At 40.7% G+C, this 17,839-nt stretch overlaps 1 protein-coding gene across 1 annotated transcript; it reads right to left on the bottom strand.

Moving 5' to 3' along the window:
- Window positions 1-7,953: 7,953 nt before the first annotated feature.
- On the bottom strand, window positions 7,954-17,408 carry ABHD10 (abhydrolase domain containing 10, depalmitoylase). The gene is made up of 5 exons (XM_074856694.1): window positions 17,265-17,408; window positions 13,386-13,569; window positions 12,468-12,579; window positions 11,416-11,553; window positions 7,954-10,341 (listed from the first exon to the last, which is right to left on the bottom strand). The coding sequence occupies exons 1-5, from the start codon at window positions 17,374-17,376 to the stop codon at window positions 10,000-10,002; spliced, it is 888 nt and encodes a 295-aa protein (XP_074712795.1). The 5' UTR covers window positions 17,377-17,408; the 3' UTR covers window positions 7,954-9,999.
- Between the last annotated feature and the right edge of the window lie 431 nt (window positions 17,409-17,839).

Genomic DNA, 17,839 nt, shown 5'->3' with positions numbered 1-17,839 from the left:
TAGTCTGCATCGATCCAAACTGCACCAAGCATCCCAGTGCCAGATAGTTAGAAATACAAATACAGGGACTTCACCAGACTTCACTCCGTTAAACGAAGGTAACGGAAATTACTACGTCTTGTTTATTTTTAATCACAAAGCAGAAGCAAAACCTTTTTCTCCATTCTGCGTCGCGATGCTAACAGGCTTATGGTGTGAAAAATAATTTCTCCTCCTCCTCGTTCAAGTGCTGAGAAAAAGTTTCAACAAGGGCACAATAGGATGAAAAGTCAAGGAAGAGAAGGCAGGTAGTAGAATATTATTATCATCCTATATTTAGGGTATACTAGGCTATCAAATAGGGTAAGAGTGTCCCAAGAAAACAACTTGGACCACCGAAAACAAGGGGAAATCACTGAAAACTAGCAAACCTACTATAAAGCACAAGGATCATATTTTTTGCTGATATGAGTCAGCATACCTCCAATGACAGCAGGGGAGCTATGCCCATGTACGGTGGTTTAAATGTTGATTATACCACTGCAGTGGTGGGAGGGGAGAGAGTTGAGACAGACTTTTCTTCTGGTCTCATATGCACAGATCTATCCTTTATTAAATAAAATCATTTTGCTCCTCTCTGAGTTGCACCAGAGTTTGTCAAATATCTTTCACCCATGCTGTATTATCTACCCTGCTATGAAATAGTTCCCTTTGGCAAATGATTCATGCCCAGCTTGATATGAAAGGAAGTTGATAAACCTGAGGTGGATATACAGTCAGCTTTGCCAACAAAAGTCCTCCTGCTGCATTTAAAAAGAAAAAAAGGGGGAAAGGAATATAGCTCCTTATATATCTATCTCATAATGGCTTCTTCATCCATTACTTTCTCATTTTAAGACCATCAATTCTCAGATTTATACTGCTTCAGATGTTGCTGGGCTTGAGCAGACTCACGAGATGAAAAATTTAATAGATGACCCAATTCACTGTTGTCCTCCACGGGCATTTCATTTAGTGCTTTCTCTTCTCTGCACTGGTAGTTTTAGAACTCTATGAAATATGTGATTACATAACTCAGAGCATGCTACGTGACAGGGCCACCACTTGAGCACTTTCCATCCCAGCAAGCATGCTGGTGAAGGCACAGCAAATGCACAGGAATCAAGACTGCAAACCAAGCCTGGAGATCAGAGGAGGAGTAAACTGCAGCTGCAACAGTAAAAGGCATTACATTAATTTCGTGTCCCTTCCATTCAAGCAACTGTTAAGGGCCAGGCCTTGGCTAGTCCCACAAAGAACAAGAAGCTTTATTTTGCACTTTCAGATCTTTTTGCATTGTTCTGTTTAGAAGGGAGCTACCCAGGTTCCTTGGCTGTTTATGGTCACAGCAGGGCGTCCAGTGCTCACTAGCAATGAGATTTCATGAAAGCCACCTACCTTTGCATCAGCCTCTCCCCCCATTTCCTACCATGGGGGCAGGGTTAGGTAATTTAACTCTCCTAAACTGCAGAGCAGAGGTCTCCCCCTTCACAGATGTTGGCTATGCAACCTGTTCTCTAGGGACCATTGCATACTGTGAAAGCTGAAAAGCAAGCTTGACCATCAATATCAATTTTTAATAAGGCTTTAAAAACCAGAAAAGATGCAGAGGATTGGAAAAAAGCCAGCCCCCTACCAATATTTCCAAAGCATGAGTAATCAAATCATAAGCCTGCTACTGTGCCATCTAGCCTGGGAAAACAATGGGATGAATTTCTTTTAGAAAGCGATAGTGTTGATGCAATTTATTAAGAGTGCTGTAATACATTAGAGTTGGCTACTGCACAACACATTGATTAGAGAACTAAACTGATTCCGAAGCAACATGACACATTAAAGAGATTAAAGCTGGCTAACTAGTAGGTCCTATAATATGACTGTAATTGAAAAATCATTAATGATCGTGTATATTTTCATTCAGTTTGTACAAGGCTGTGTTCCCAGGCCTGAACTATTTAATATGCTAAAAAGCTCATACTCCTAGGAAGATCCCAGCTCATACATGCCGTGATGAGCAAACTACAAAGATAAAGAAGATTCCTTGAAAGCAGGCAAAAATATGTCTCATTGCAGTCAAAGTCTAGCCACGAATGAAGTAAATTCAAATAGTCACTCCAGTAACTAGAGGACTGAAAATTAGAGCCTTTACAGTAATCACCTCGGAAGGATTATCTGTTTAGCTCACCAAAAACAGAAGTTAAGAAATGGCAAGCACATGTGGCTACAAAACAAAGAACTGAAGGAACTCGAGTTCCTTCTGATGAACGGAGCCATATTAAAGCCTGACAGCTACAAATGTGATGTAGAAGGGGCAGGTTTTCAGCAGCAAAGGTATTACCACCAGAACACTTCACCTACTGCTTCTGATGGATTTTGTCCTCTTATTTTTCTTGGGAATGCAAGATTGGAAGTAATGACTAAAAATACAAATCTCTTCAGTAAGTAGAGATGAAGCTAGAAGACATGAAGTAGGATTTAATGCCTGTAAGTGCCGTGGCTCATCTTATGCTTTCAAATAATGACAATATTACCTTATAAACTTAAAAACTTTGTAAATCTATAAACAAATGCTGCCAACAACAACAAAACTGACATTAATTAGCTCACTACCCACGTTTAGATCCAGGGTAGCTTGATAGCTTTCAATGTCTTCCAACTGAAACACAGAGGGAGAAATAAAACTTATCCTGCTACAGAGCAACCCTTAACCTTTGTTAGATTCTGTCTGGCAACTCACTCCTTGGAGTCTGGTATTTCAGCCATCCCCAAAGCACTGTCTTTCAAAGTACGCTGGGTCAGTTCCCATCAGACAAAGATAGCCAGCAATTAGAATAACTGGGAAGTCCAAGCTCTACTGCCCAGGTCTGCCACTGTGCAATAACAGACCTTTCATAACTGAGTTTAAAAAAAAGAAAAAATTTCAGGACATTTTCCAAATCTGTAAAATGCTTTAGAGCACTGCCTTCACAAGGAAACTTCTGAGGCCCTGCATATAAAGCCTATGTCGTGATGTCACATTTTCTAGAGCTGCAGAGAGGATGCTAAGGTTCCATACAAGCCCAGTGCAAGTACAGGGCCTTTTTCAGGGAGCTGCAAGGCCAGCTAAGTGCTCTGCAGACCCTTGGTTTTATTCATGGACTTGCTTTGTCATAAGATACGTGAAGATGTTCTACACAAGCGAACTAGCCAGACAAGGGGAAAAAAGAGGCTATAGGAATATTGCCATCTTTTTAACTGTGCAAACTGGGTGGCAGGTATCAGAGCAGGGAACAACATTAATTTCAAAAATTCTAACTTCCCCTTTAATATGAAATCTAAAATCTAGAGAGCCTCAAAGACAAAAAGTGCTAACTGAAGCATGTATCTTGTCTTTCACTTGCAAAAGGGTTTCTTTGCCAGCTCTGAAGAGGTTAAGCCCCAACCAAGTGCATAGTTTGAACACCTCAAATTTGAGATTAAATGCAAATTAAGTCAGGAATGAAGGACCTTATTATTTGTGGGACAGAACAGAATGCAGTGTCACTCCAGTCTGCAAAACAAGGCAGCTCCTAAGGCTGCCACAATCATAAGTGTTTCTGGGATTCATAAGTCATTGACCACCTTGCAGGCAGCTTGCCAGCAGAAACAGTTACCACTTACCACTGGAAAACAACTCCTGTGGATATAATTGCCAGCATTCCTGATATTCAAGGTGACCTTGGAGGTAAATTGTGCATTTTAAGTCTCAGGATCTTTTAAGTCTTGTGCTGGATTGACAGACTCCTTGAAAGAAAACCAACACATCTCATCATACCGATTTTTTATCTGTCCCCAACATAAACAATACCTTCTGAGAACTACCTTGGTTTGAAAATTACGCATTGCAATACACATTTAGCAGAACAGAAAAGAAGTAACATCTTTATTTCACTGAAACATAGGTCAAAACTGACAGCAAGATTTATAAACAAACAAACAAAACAGATTAAATCTCCTAACTAAATAAATGCTCTTTTTACGATTAGGGATTTAGCTTTGCTGTCAGAGACTTTTTCAAGAGTTGCTGTCCTAAGGACTAGCATATTCTGGCACACTTTCTGCCAGCAAACCACATTCAATACAGAAGCAGAGCAAAGGATTCTCGTAAGGCTCACCAGACCTGTTCTCAGGCAGCCCATGTCCTTCAGGAATTGCTTTTCGAGGACCAAAGTCTGAGCAGGCCATTGACATCACTCCAACCCTTAAGTGTGCTACTGTTCAGCATACCTTTGGTGCAGATACGAGCACCTGCTTCCACCCCGACCGGCAGCAGTGACCTTCTCGTGTTGCCACGTGGGAGGCAAACGGACAACATGGTGCAGGTCAAAAGGCCCCCAAAGAACATAACCTTTCACGTGCCAGCCTAAAAACATTTTAAATTTGTATTTTAGTCTCAGAACCAGGTGACTGGAAGTCTTAGCAGCTGTCATTTGCTTTTCATGCCGAGTATAAACGCAGAGCTAGCTGAAGCTCCTTGCCAACCACAAAACAAGACACTGTAGCAGGCTGAGAACGTGTCTATTCCTCCTCATCCCTGAGCAGATCACAAGCTACAATTACTGTGTCATATGGAGGATGGCCATTTCTCTTTAATGGAATAGAAGCATTGGACCATATAACATACATATGCAGGACTTGAAAGATAAATACAAGGTCAAGCCTGCAACTAGACTGCCATAGGTCCTATAATTTAGATTTATGCAGACCATGGCCAGGGATGTAACTAATACTCTTCTGTTCTAGGCAAATATATATTGAAGTGAGATGAGGTCCTACAGTCACAAAGTAAATCTGAGCTACGTAAACTGATCTATGAGCAGTAAATCTGTGACAAAAGTAAATCTTTTGTCCATCTCTGTCTCTTCTTCCCAACCGTTACAGTAATCTCTTGCCCTAGTAAACACCTGCCAGGAGAAAAGCAACATGCACAGTGGCATTAAAACCACACACATAGCAAGCTGCCTGCTATTAAACAGAAGAGCCAAGTTCCCTCTGCCTTTCCTGTCCCTGCTGGGTTTGAGAACAAGGGCAGAAGGGCAAGAGCACGCAGTGATTGTTGGCGTTTCTGTACGTATTCTTTACACAGTTGTTGAATTTTCACCAAGCTTTAGTAAAATTCTGCATTCTCACACAGCTGACCGAATTTGTACATCAGTCCAAAGCATAGACCACTGATCTTAAGAGACAGATGAAACACATAATCCTCTTCTATTTCCAGGGAAGCCTTTAACATAATGTTTTTAGCCTTATTTTTAAAACAAAAAATAATCTGAAAGGGTAAGGTAGGCCTCCCTATAACAGCACAACTTAAAAATCAAACTAGTTCAAATCTCATTTTTCCCCAGGACACAATTTCCTCCCATTTCCTCCGCCCCAGAGGAGAGGATAGGGACCAAGGAGAAATGACAAGCACAGACCCAATGTAGCGACTCTGACTAGCATGGGTTCAAAAAAATGTTGTAACTCTGTACTGCAGTATGACTAGAGCATTGGAAACATTTGAGCAGCTGCAGACACATAGCTGGATGAAAGTTTCTCTCTAAGCACATTTTAATTTGCTATGAAAAGTATGGTACCCCATAAATCTCTCAGCCCCACTGAATAACAGCATGTCCAAGAGAGCACATAATCAAAATTAACATACAAATGAAACAGCAGGAGGCAGTTCTTCTAAGGCCTATCCAGCTAGGGGTTTTTTTTTGTGAACACTGCTTTGTTTGTGTTTAGTGTTGATGGAAGAGAAAATAAATCAGCTAAACTGAAATTACATGAAACACTGAAAGAGCATGTAACACCAAAAAAACAAAAAGCTGAAGTGTGTAATACAGAGGCAAGCAACAGAAGAGACAGAACAAGTAGAATACTTGTTAAGATAAAAATACATGTATATAAAACTGTATTAGTACAGCTCAATATACAAAGAATAAGGGCACTTGGTTATTAGGAAACAAGTTGAATAAGCTTTAGAGACGCTTTCACCACATACTGGTCTATTGCAAAATTTACTCCCAAACACAGGAAAACACGTCTCACCATTGTCTCCCTTTTTAGAAAGCAGAATTGTTTGTTTCAAAGTTAAGTCTCAAGTAGTTTGATTTTGCAATAGATCTGAAACTAAAATGTTGGTAAGGACTAGGGACAGTTGAGGTCAGCTGGTAATGCTTTTGTTTCTTTTTAAGGAAAACTGTTACCTGCTTCTTCAGCACTATATGCTAACCAAGCTCCCTGCCTAGCTATAGCAGCTTTTTGGTATTTACTCATGGAACTTGAATGACTGTAACTAACTCCTCAGCCAGAGTTAATGTTATGTTTAACCATTACATATAAGATAAATACCTCGAGGTGCTTATTCAACTAGGGTTGTTTGATCAAAATCAACAACACAAGCAGCTGAGTTGCTCGGTTACTGTCCAGAGCATCCTCATATTGTGACAGTGGCATCAGCCCAACATGTCCGTACCGCACTCGGTGACAGATGAGCCCAGAAGTCATTTTCAGAGCTGTCAAAAGTGTAAGATACTGAGAACGCTAACAACTTAAGCTAAGAGTGCTACTGAAAATAATTAAGTGTAGATTAAGGTATTCAAAGAAAACCAACCTCCCCAGGCAGCACGAGATAAGAGTTGGTAAATCTGAAAGCAGAAGACACTGATCATTTTGTATGAATCAAGCTTATTGTTGAGGAAACGTATGTTACATATTCACAAAACATACTTTCTATTTGGCAGGAAATTAGAAATCTGTATAAAAAGAAAAAAACAAACCCAGAACATAGGAATTCATTACAAAGGATTTTGAAAATTTGCACCATGCAGAGCTTTCCAAATAATACCTTAGTTTAATACTGTATCTCTAGAGAGGAAGGAAATACTTGTTTTTAAACATGACTAATACTGGAAATAATTCACTATGTAGACATCTACTGGCAAAGATGAAAGAGATGCCACTGGCATTAACTCAGGGGACAAAACGTAGTACCAAATAAAATTGGAATGACACCATAATATGTGAATATTACATTATGCAAGATTGTCAAAACCTCCTGGTAGGTCAAGAGCTAGTCACAGGTAGGATGTAAATCTCCCTGGTTATCATCTATCCCTTCTTTCAGGCATATGAACATGCCAAATTGACAGTAACCAAAATGCTGGTAATTTCCAGCATGAACACAAGGAAAATATCTGTCTGCATAAGGTCTACCTGAAAGCCACCTCTTCGTATTTAAGGAATATAAACTGAATTTAGAAAATGGTAAATGAACAGAAAGAAGGGCACTACTATTCTCTGAATCTCAACATACTACCTAGAATACTGTCTCTATGAAGGAAGTCTCATCTCTGACTTTGCATTTGTGCTGTATGTAGCGAATTTTGGGTGTACCTATAATGTAAATGCTACCACTAATCACCATTTAGCAAGCGGAGAAGGAAAACAGAGAGAACTAGAAAACAACTGGCATGCAAAAAAAACCCCTCCCTAGGATTAAGTTTCAGTAATGCTGTGGTTTGAGAACTGATGCTGCAGCTTTGTATCCTCAACAATTATGTCAAGCCTGTTATGCTGCCTTCTCCCACCTAATGTTATTACAGCAGAATAATGGGGAAAAAAACTCTACAAAAAACCCACCACCAAACAAGAAAAAAAAAAAACCCTGAAAACTACTCGCACAGCTGCTCCCCTCAACATTTGTTTTCAACTATCTTGCTCTAAGGCATAGTAACAAAAAGACCTTACCCATAAAATATCAATTATTTAATAAAGGCTAAGGTGAAGCTTTGAAAGAATACAATGCAATTCTTTCAAGAGAAATATGCAGCTACAGTTTATACAGAAATAATGACTCTTCCCTGTCTGAAGTATTAAGAGTTAAATTGAATGTTTATAGGTATAACTCCCAATAAAAAAAAAGCTCAAAAATTTTCAGCTACTGAAATAACTTTAATATGTGTGAACAAAAAGTACATCTATCACAACTGATAACTTTGGGCCTTAATAAAAATTACTTTGGAATTACTGCAGTCCACTTTTTTCAACTTTTTCTTCCATTAACAGACAACACAATCCAGATGTGACAAAATTGGATTAAAAAAAAGTCATAATAAGCTAAGAGCAGAAAGTTTTGAAGTAACTTAATTTTGATTTGACTATGTCTTTAAAACTCACATAAATCTGTTTTTCAGGTTTTAGCAGATGCAAGTCACACGACTACATGTAAAGACAACAACTGTTTAACAATACATAAACCTGAACACAGGCCAACCTTCAGGAATGGAATGGCCAAGCAATTTGCCTGAATTATCTGAACTAATTGCTCTCAAAAGTAAAAAACACATTCAAAAGGTCTTAAAGCTTAAGGAAGTAGTAAACTGCATATTCTTACAGACAGAAAAAAAAGTCTACTCCAGAAACAGAAATACTTGGAAACAAGAATTCATGGAATGTTGCAATTCCTCAAACAAGTATCCTGAGCTAGGTTAATTGAATTAGGGAACTGGTACACTAGAATTAGAAGGTTTGCATCTAAACGAGAGGCATCTTTTTTACTCTCTTACCAGAATTCAAATTTTTTACATCAGTTTCTTGTTTTTTGAAGCACTGAAGCCTAAATAAGAAGGTACTTCACAGGAACTCATCTGAAATTTAGGGTTTTTTGGTTTATTGTTGGTGTTGGTTGTTTTAGTTGTTTGGGGTTTTTTTCTAAATTAAAAACCATTACCTCAACAAAACTCTCTACAACATACTTCTACTTACAAGGTACTACTACTGACAATACTAACACTGAAAACAGCAAACCCTCTAGAAATTCCTTTCCCCCAGGAGCTTTAGTCTTTTAAGGTAGCAATAGTGATGCCATTTACTACTTAAAACACTAAAGCCAGAAACAACCATATACTTTTGACTGATGCTTTATATTAAGGCCAGCCTGAACTAATTCCAGCCTTTCACCTAAGTAAGTTCCTCTCGAGTTATGAATGGTACCATATTTCTGGACAAAAATCAGGTAATAGTCACATTTGCAATTAAATCCATTTACTATCAAATTCTAAGGATTTACGTTACAAGAATTATCCAACTATCACGTTTCAGTTACGGGTTTTCAGGCTTGCAATTGTGCACCTCAAATTCCTAACTCTGGGAGACACTATTTCTAATAACCTACAGTTCTCAAGTCGTAAAAAAGAGGCAGTGATGCCCTATGGTCCTGCACCCCCCACTTTAAAGAGGTCATTATAAAATAGTCCCTGTTTCAGTCCAGTTTCAGTTTACACCAAGATTATATATTGCTCCCTTAATAGTATACCCACAAATTAACTATTACAAAAAGAGAGCCTGGAAAAGAGGACATAAACCCCACTGATCCTCCACTTGCACTTTAAGGCCCTATGTTCTTAGAAGTTAACTTCTTCCTTATGTAGTACCCCAAGCACACCATCAGGGTGTGCCTTCCACTTTTTAACAGTACTTAAGGACAATACGATAATTTATCTGAATTCTGTTTATTGTGCTTCCTGTTATTCACTATTTCTAATAACAATAACTTTAGTAAACACTTAAGTTGTATTTTGCCTTGCACAGATGGTTCCAGACATAAGATACAAGAATACAATACCAAAAAGGTGTCAAAGACACGGGAAACTGAAGTTTTACCATACAGGCCAACAGTAACAAAAATGAATCAACATTTTGGTACAAAAGCGTAGGAAGCTTGCGAAAAAAGGTTTAAGTGGTGAAGGAGAGGTTCTGAACACAACAGCAGCACTCCTTCACATTTTGGACTGTCTGTGCAAATGCAGCATTAATAGAATACCTGTTTTTACGAAACAGAGGTAAGGAAACAGCAGGTAAAGCTCAGTTCCTACTGTGATAGTCACAGGCCTGGCATCATCTTGTTAAGGACAGGGTTTCTGCTACTCATGGAAAAGAGTCAGGTGTAGAGTCCATGCACATACGCTACTCTGCAGTTCATGCTAGTGTTGCCAGCTTGTCAATTAAATCATCAACGGTATTCACAAGAAGTTTTGTATCCTCCTTCTCACTCATCCGATGTTGGCCAATTTTGCGGAGGATAACATCCACATCTTTGCTCAAAACACGATCAGCAACTTGCATAGAGATCTGCCAAGGGACGACATCATCCTTCATGCCATGAATGAGTCGTATGGGACATGTTATAGGAATAGGACTATTTAGCACACAGTGATTTTCTGCTTCTCTGATAAAGTCGTATGTCAAGGAGTAATACCCTTCCTCATTATGCTTTGTTGGAAATTTCCATTCACCTTTTTCTTCTATTTCTTTTTGTGCCTATAAAAAAGAGAGCAAAGAATAGACAAGACAGATGTTACGAGTTCTTTAGTGTCTCAACTTATTTCTGTTCTAAATGCAACAAAACTTCCCCAGGCATAAAATTTCATTTTGTTCATTTTTATTAGCAGAGAAGGTATATTCCTGCTCACCTTCCAGCATCTGAGAAGGCAAACCCCCTACCATGTCACAAAAGCTACTCTGCACGCCTCTCCTGAAAATTAATCTAGTTAGGATACGCCAATGAAATTAAGTTTCTCAGCCAGAATCTATCAGAAATAAAAAGATGTATAGCCACATGAACAGTAAGTCTCTTTGGCTTCAATCAGTTCACTGAACCTTAAACAAAGAAAATCCTAGGAAAAATTAATTTTCCAGTGATCAGTCTTTTCAAGTCTTTGCCACAATAGCTGCGTCTAAATACTGTATTTCCAGAATCTCACCTTAGTTTTAAGAAGTAATAATGACACTACGACGTGCCTTAGAAAAGAAAAAAAACCACCACGGAAATATTTTAATTATTCTAAAGTACGAGTTATTTAATGCTATATTTATTTGTCACATTATAACACCTGATTTACTTTCCTGAAGACTGGACATCATCATCAAGGAAGGAACTCAGAGACTTCCCACTATCTAAATCTTAATAGTCTTTACAAACACGTGATCTGAAGAATTCCCTTTCTGTGTGTCAGACTCATCTCATCCCATGTCATCTCAATTACTTTAGCAGATACTTCTCCATCCTTGAAAGCACAAGGATCCAATTTGAATGCAAATATAAGATATTCAACACTGAAATCTAATGGACTGCTGAACAGCAGGGATCTAACTTCACATCCTATATGCCACAGTAATAATAAAAACACATTCTAGGTAGTGCTCACACTAGCTTCATACTAAAAGCACAGTATTTTGCAGACTTTCAGATTAATGTGAATTTTCAGCTTACCTCCACCACAAACACAGAAAACTTACTGGAAGACTTTCAGGAAAAGTACAGTTTGAACAACAGAATTTCTTAAATGCTTGATAGATTTTTAGATTGCACAAAAGCCAGTCATCAACATTTACCTCGATGGGAAGCTTCTTAAAACTTGTCACAAGATGGTCTGCTGCTACAGCTACTCCAACTAGAGCAGCTACTTTATCTGGGCGTGCTAGTGCAGCGTGAAGCATCAGCCATCCACCCAAGCTGGAGCCCACCAGAATCTGAAAAAGAGAGAAAAGAAGATATTATTTTACAGGAAACAACTAATAATTTTTTTCTTCTTTCACAAAGTATCAGTTTTCATTTTGTTTAACTACTTAAACCTTGGGCATAATCCTGCTGTCCTTACCCAGGCAGAACTGCTGTCACCTCCAGTGGAAATTTTGCCTGAGTAAGCACCACAGGATCTGGTATTTTATTATTCTTTTTGTTTGGCATGGCTGGTTATTGCTGTCTGAGACTGAAACACTGTAAACAAAATGAGAGTGGAAACAATTCAGTATCACACGCGTACTTTTATGTTTCCTTCTTAAAATAAATGCACATGGTAAAGGTTCAGCACAGTGAAAGAGGTCAACAAAAGCAATTCATAATTCAAAACTGTTTTAAACACAATACTAGGTATTTCCAGGTTGCAGGAGATTTCAAGTTTCTCACAGTCATTTCTAAAGTAACTGAAGAAGTCAAATGCTGCTTCTGATGGTTTTTTTTTAAAGCTATTTTATCATACAGAGTATCTTAATTTGTAAAATTCTTGCAAATTCTTTAATTAATGCATCAGCATGGGTCAGTGACACACTTTTTCATGCAGAGGGCTGCGCCACACTGGACAGGTCCCTGTCCCCTATCAGGTGGAACCTCCACCATGAGGCTTCCTCAGACTCCCGGGGATGACAGCCCCGCTCTGAGCAGGAGGCTGTAATAAACAACCTCCACAAGGTCCTGCCAACCCACGTTTCCATGACTTTGTCATCTACCTGCTTGCAAAAGAGGTCTTACAAATATGACCTCCCAAATGACTGAGCTTGAAAAAGGGCAGGTGTCAGATGTTAAATAGAAGCTACTATGGCATATTTCTGATCTATGTTCTACCTTGAGGACAAAAAGCATTCTATATTTAAAAATAAAATACAACCTGTGGTCCATCTGTAAGCTCATCCAGTATAGACAGAACATCTTTCCTCCACTTCCCAATCGTACACTCCTCAAATTTACCATCTGAACTTCCACATCCTGTATAATCAAATCTGAAAAAATAACCATCAGATTGAAAGTCACAGTACTGTCTATAGCAACATAGAAGCTAACTAAACAGTACCGTTTAAACAAATAAAGCAGGGGACAAGATAATGCATTGAATATTTTCTTACTTGGTCCTGTGTATGATCACTAACAACCAGAAATCGCATGAAATGAGGTTTAGACAAAACACATGCAATTAAGTGATACAGGGTTCTCTTATCATTTGATGTAACAATATCCAAATTTACCAGAATACTTCCCAGAAAAAGGATTTCTGAGACAAGAAACCCAAAATACTTCAGTTTAGAAGGTATTTTAAAACGTACAAGCTCTTTTTCAAACGCTATCCCCAAACACGAAGACTTGTGAAACTCAGCATTCACCCTAGTCTATCAAAGGAGAGTACCACCAAGCATGTGCATGTTCTTCTAAAATCAGAGAAGACATTGGGAAACTTAAGATTTCGCAGTTAGAAGCATGCTTAGAGTGGTAACTTAAAAAATTAGAACTCCAGGTCCTTTATTTTTCATTTCTGTGCCTATAGCCTTAATGTAACACATAGCACTGGCTAGAACACAGGAATTTATCAGAGAATTTTCTGAATTACTTTCAGAACACCTTCTCCTGATTTACCTCAGTCTCGCTACAGACAGAAATCCTACCTTTGAAATGGACGACAGACACTTCTTAGCTTGTGTACAGCACAGCATGCATTCCAATCCAAATGCCAAAGTCTACATTTTTTTGAAAACCCCTTCCCCCAACGCATGATACTAGTTTCATTTTCACAAGAACAATACTCTGAATGTACCTGATGAAAGCATGACCTAGAGAGTTGCAGAAATCTTCAAGGGCAGTTGCTTTCTGACCATTCATATTTGAATTCAAGCCTGGAAGGAAAATAACCCCTGGATTCCTGCCTTTTAGTTTATGATAAGCAAGATTTGGTCGATCTGGTCGAGTAAGAAAGCTGACCGATGATTTCAGTCTGCAAACTAATAAAGAGAGTTATTTTGTACAATCATCATGGTAATCTTGGCAGAAATACTAATATTTTTATAAAACTAGGATTCAGGAAATATGGGCGTATGATGTGAAAATAAGGTACTTCAGCTCAAGAGAAAAGGAAAAAAGTATCTGCTATATTCTTTCATGACTAACTAGTATTGACCAACCTGAAAGGGAAAACTGATTGTGATTCATTCTCAAATCATTAAATGCCAACCATGTAAGTTCACTCACCATTAGCAAAGTGGCTGACTGAAGCTAAATGCTAAGATTTCCTATACTTCATTTGTCCTCATGTTTTATACAGTCTTGAATATATTTACTCATTTCACGTGAACTGGTAAGATTTTTCACCTGCTTAGTTTAACTTTTAATTTTTCCTTCTTGTTTCTTCCAGCCTGAATTTCAAATGTAATTTGGGGACTAAAGTACTCTGTGCAATCATAAGCATACAAACACACGAGGCGACAAATTTTTGATGACAATGAAAACTGAAGGACAAAAGTGCATCTGCATCAAAACCCCAGATCCACAAAGATGGAGATGGGGTGAAGGAGACGTACAGTGGGGAAGTTCAAAAGTGGGAATTGGGAAAGAATCTTGTGACTAACTTTTTCAACATGATGAACATAAGCCAACATTAGTATTGTTTAAAACCAAATTAAATAAATAACATCTAGCCTTTTTTCATCATATCAGCAGCTATTTCTGCTTAAGATTATTGCCAGGAACACTGAAAAAAAGGCTTATTTTACCACTATGCCATCTTAACATCAGCCTTTTTCTCAGATATGAAGCACAGAAGGTAAAAAACAAAATAAAGCTACATGTTCTGTAAATACAGACCAATACATGAAACACATCCCCTAAGAAGAAACAGCGTTGACCACGGCAGAGCTATGATTTTCTTACGCATCTCCAAAAGAGGCACAGATACCCCATTACACGGGTTGGTGTATTCCTGCTGGAGAGGTTATGTTATTCCAGTACTCAGATTGTTCTGTTTATCCAGAATTAAATAGCACTTTGCAAACCTAAATATTTTGCAAACATTTAAAAAACGAAAGATCATTTAGCGCAACTTCTGTCAAACTGATCTGCAACATTACACATGAGAAAAAAGTTTTCCTATCAGCATAAAGTTATCTTGTTTTCAGTTCAAGACAACAAACCAGACACATTTGGAAAGCGAACACTAGGTTGGACTCTGTTACTCACATTAACAGCCATCAAAAAAATTGAATTGGCTTCAAACAAGGAAAAAAGATTAACAAAGGAAATGCTAACTAATGAATAACTACGATGAATCTCACAGCTGCTACAGTATTTAATCTAAGTTTAGCAGTCAATTGTACCTCTGCTGTGGGTGAGAGCAAGTGATTCGTAGAGAGGTGTTATGGAGACTCAATCCACTATTATCCCACTGAGCAAGATAATTTGTTAAACTGAAAGCTTGGTCAAGACTTCTAAGACTTTGATATTCTTATTTCTTAGATTAGAAGAAGACCGGTCCTTCAACACTGTGAATCAATAGTGGGGTAAAAAAACTATGCAACCCCAAATACATCAGGGCTTCCTAGTGGTAAATAACTGGATAAATACTGCAAAAACAGGCCATGACAGTATCACACCACTTCACTGTTCTGCAGCTTTGAGTTTGGTTTTTTCACTATCAGAGAGATTACAGTCAAGGGGTTTAGGGGGGTTTGTTTGTTTGTTTTTAAACTTGCATGTGCATGAGTAAATGTGGCTGCATAACAGATGCAGGAGGCAGCCAGTATTCAGCTCTTTCCTACAATCTAACAGAAATTATACCCTTTGAACTATAGATTAAAACCATTACATCTTTCCTGAAACAATAGGACAGTTCTTCATCCTACTGATGCATCAATTATTATAAAGTGGAATAAATGCCAACAGTAAAGGTGTATTTATTCAGATGCATCCACGCTATGGCTTTTGGTCTCTGTGTGTTTCTATCAGTAAGCCAGTCACTTCTTCACCTACCAGTAACAAAGGAAATATTCCTAATTCTTTTTCTATCAAGTTTATCACTTCTTGGTGTATTTTTCTCCTTGATGACCTTCTCTGAAGTCACTGGTTTTCCATCCTGCAGCACTCTAGAGGTGCCCTCTAACTATTTTGACACTGGGCAGGCTTTAAACTGCAGCTACAAGACACAGCCGCTGCCTAAGCTAGTCCACAAACTAATATTCCACATTTAACGAGTTACTGCAGGTGCACCGGCAGCAATCCTAACCTTAATAATACAAAACCCTAAAGCAACCACCCCAGCCAATCCAAAAACACAGCTCACTGGAGTCGTGCTCTCAGACTTCCCTTTAGACAGACAAAAACAACAATAACTGAACAGCTACCCAGTAATTTTTCCTCCTGTTTTCAGCGACAGACCTTGGTAAGAGCAGGGAAGCACTTCTGAAGGGTGCAAGGTGGTACTAGTATTTATAAAAGCAAGCTACTGACAGCAGGAGCTACCTACAGGGAGACCACAGGCCCCTTGCCTGTTGCTACGGAACTCTCTGCATATCAGAACCCCTGTGCAATTTTAGTTGTGTGATGACCAACAGAAACTGTGACTGACCCCAGCGCTAGCTGTCAAAGCCAAAGAAATCCTCCCAACAACCTTGGGAATGCTCCAGCACTGTGACCTACCCACTGCCAGCAGCAGCACAGGATTAACACAGCTCTGGTAGATAACGAACTCAACACTGTCCACACCTCTGTTTCCTGCAGTCGTTTGTGCTACAGGAGTAAGAAGGCCACCACTTCCACCAGCAGGACCTGTTGCTCAGTCCAGTCTCAGAGCACCTAACGGCACACTCAGTAACCAGCTATTCTGAGCACGCTATCACTCTAAACACACAGAAAGAAAGAAAAAACATCAACAAAACCCCACTGTATCCATGTCCTTATGGAGATACAAAACGTGCAGCCTTACTGGCAAATAAGTTTTACTCTCTTCCTCACCAAGTAACCTCAGATGAGGTTCACTACCTCATCAAGAAACCAGTTATCTGTCAAATTTAAGGCAATGAATAAACTCAAGTCAGACAAGCACTGAGTCTGGAACAGCAAGATGGGGCACTACGTGTTTGGGCAGAGGATCATCTCACTCAAACGTGGATGCCAGCCAAGGCTTTTCAACGCCCGGTGGAGCCTCAGGCGTAGGCGCTTCACACCCCAGGAAGCGAAATGGCCGCTCCCTCGTCTTCCCAGCTCCTCGGCAAACGGCAGCAGCAGCTTACAGCGGCCTAAACACGCGTGGGAAAGCGGCTGCTCTGCAGACACGCTCGAGGTTGGGCTGTACCTGCCCTCCCCTCCGCACAGACACAGACCCACCCCCCGCAGGCCCGGCACGGGAGGAAAAGCCTGACAGAAAGCGCGTCCCTGGCAGAGGAGCGGCGGTAACATCCTCACCCCGGGTGGGCGTCCCAGCCCTTCCCGGTGAGTCAGGGCCCAAGGGGCGGGGAGGGTGTCACCTCCTGCTGCCCGCCCCGCGCTCTGCCGAGAGCGAACACCCCCCGGCCGTCACACCCGCCGCGGACACGTATCCTCTCCCCTCCGACGGACGGACACCCCCTTCTCCCCCGGGCTCCCCGCTCGGCGGCGGGAGCAGCGGCGCCGGAGTGCCACCAGAAGTGCCCCGGGGCCCGTCCCTTACCCGGGAGCCCCAGGGCCGCCCTCAGCGGCGACAGCAACACCCCCGTGGCCGAAGCGCGACGGCGCCCGCCGCCGCCCCGCACCAGCCCCCACAGGGCGCCCGCCGCCGCCATGGCCCCGCCGCGCGCCGTACACCCCCGGCGGGGCGGGCGCCTCCCCGCGCACGCGCCAAGGCGGCGCGAGGGCCACGCGCATGCGCCGCACGACCGCCCGCCTGCCTGCCCGGGCGGGGCGGGGCTGGGCCCGCGCGGGCGCCAGCGGGCGGCCGGGGAGGGCGGTGGGTGAAGCTGAGGCGGTGGGGTTATTTGTGAGGTAGGAAACAAAGGTTTGTCAATAAAGACAGTTAATGAGCACCCCTCGGCGCGTTCTGGAAAGGGAACTGCGTGAAGGCCTCCTTGAAGGCCTCTCTGTACCAGACAAGGCCGGCAAGACCCGGTCTGAAAAGTCCCATACTTGAGGTTGCCTGTATATATATGGGTATGAAATGTCACGAGTATACATGTTGTAACATACACATACCAAATGCAATGCACATAGTTGCCTGGCCCTTAGAGCCGGCCAGAAAGGACGTTTAAA

Source organism: Strix uralensis, chromosome 2 (assembly GCF_047716275.1).
Source record: "Strix uralensis isolate ZFMK-TIS-50842 chromosome 2, bStrUra1, whole genome shotgun sequence".
NCBI classification, from domain to species: domain Eukaryota; kingdom Metazoa; phylum Chordata; class Aves; order Strigiformes; family Strigidae; genus Strix; species Strix uralensis.
This window is presented reverse-complemented; position numbering and strand designations above follow the sequence as displayed.

What these genes read in the sequence shown, in the direction of transcription:
- ABHD10 (XM_074856694.1), bottom strand. Translation starts at nt 17,376, where the DNA reads ATGGCGGCGGCGGGCGCCCTGTGGGGGCTGGTGCGGGGCGGCGGCGGG. An exon ending in GGCGGCCCTGGGGCTCCCGG is followed by an intron (nt 13,570 to 17,264) that starts GTAAGGGACGGG and finishes TCTCTTTATTAG; the next exon opens with TTTGCAGACTGAAATCATCG. An exon ending in CTAGGTCATGCTTTCATCAG is followed by an intron (nt 12,580 to 13,385) that starts GTACATTCAGAG and finishes TTATTTTTTCAG; the next exon opens with ATTTGATTATACAGGATGTG.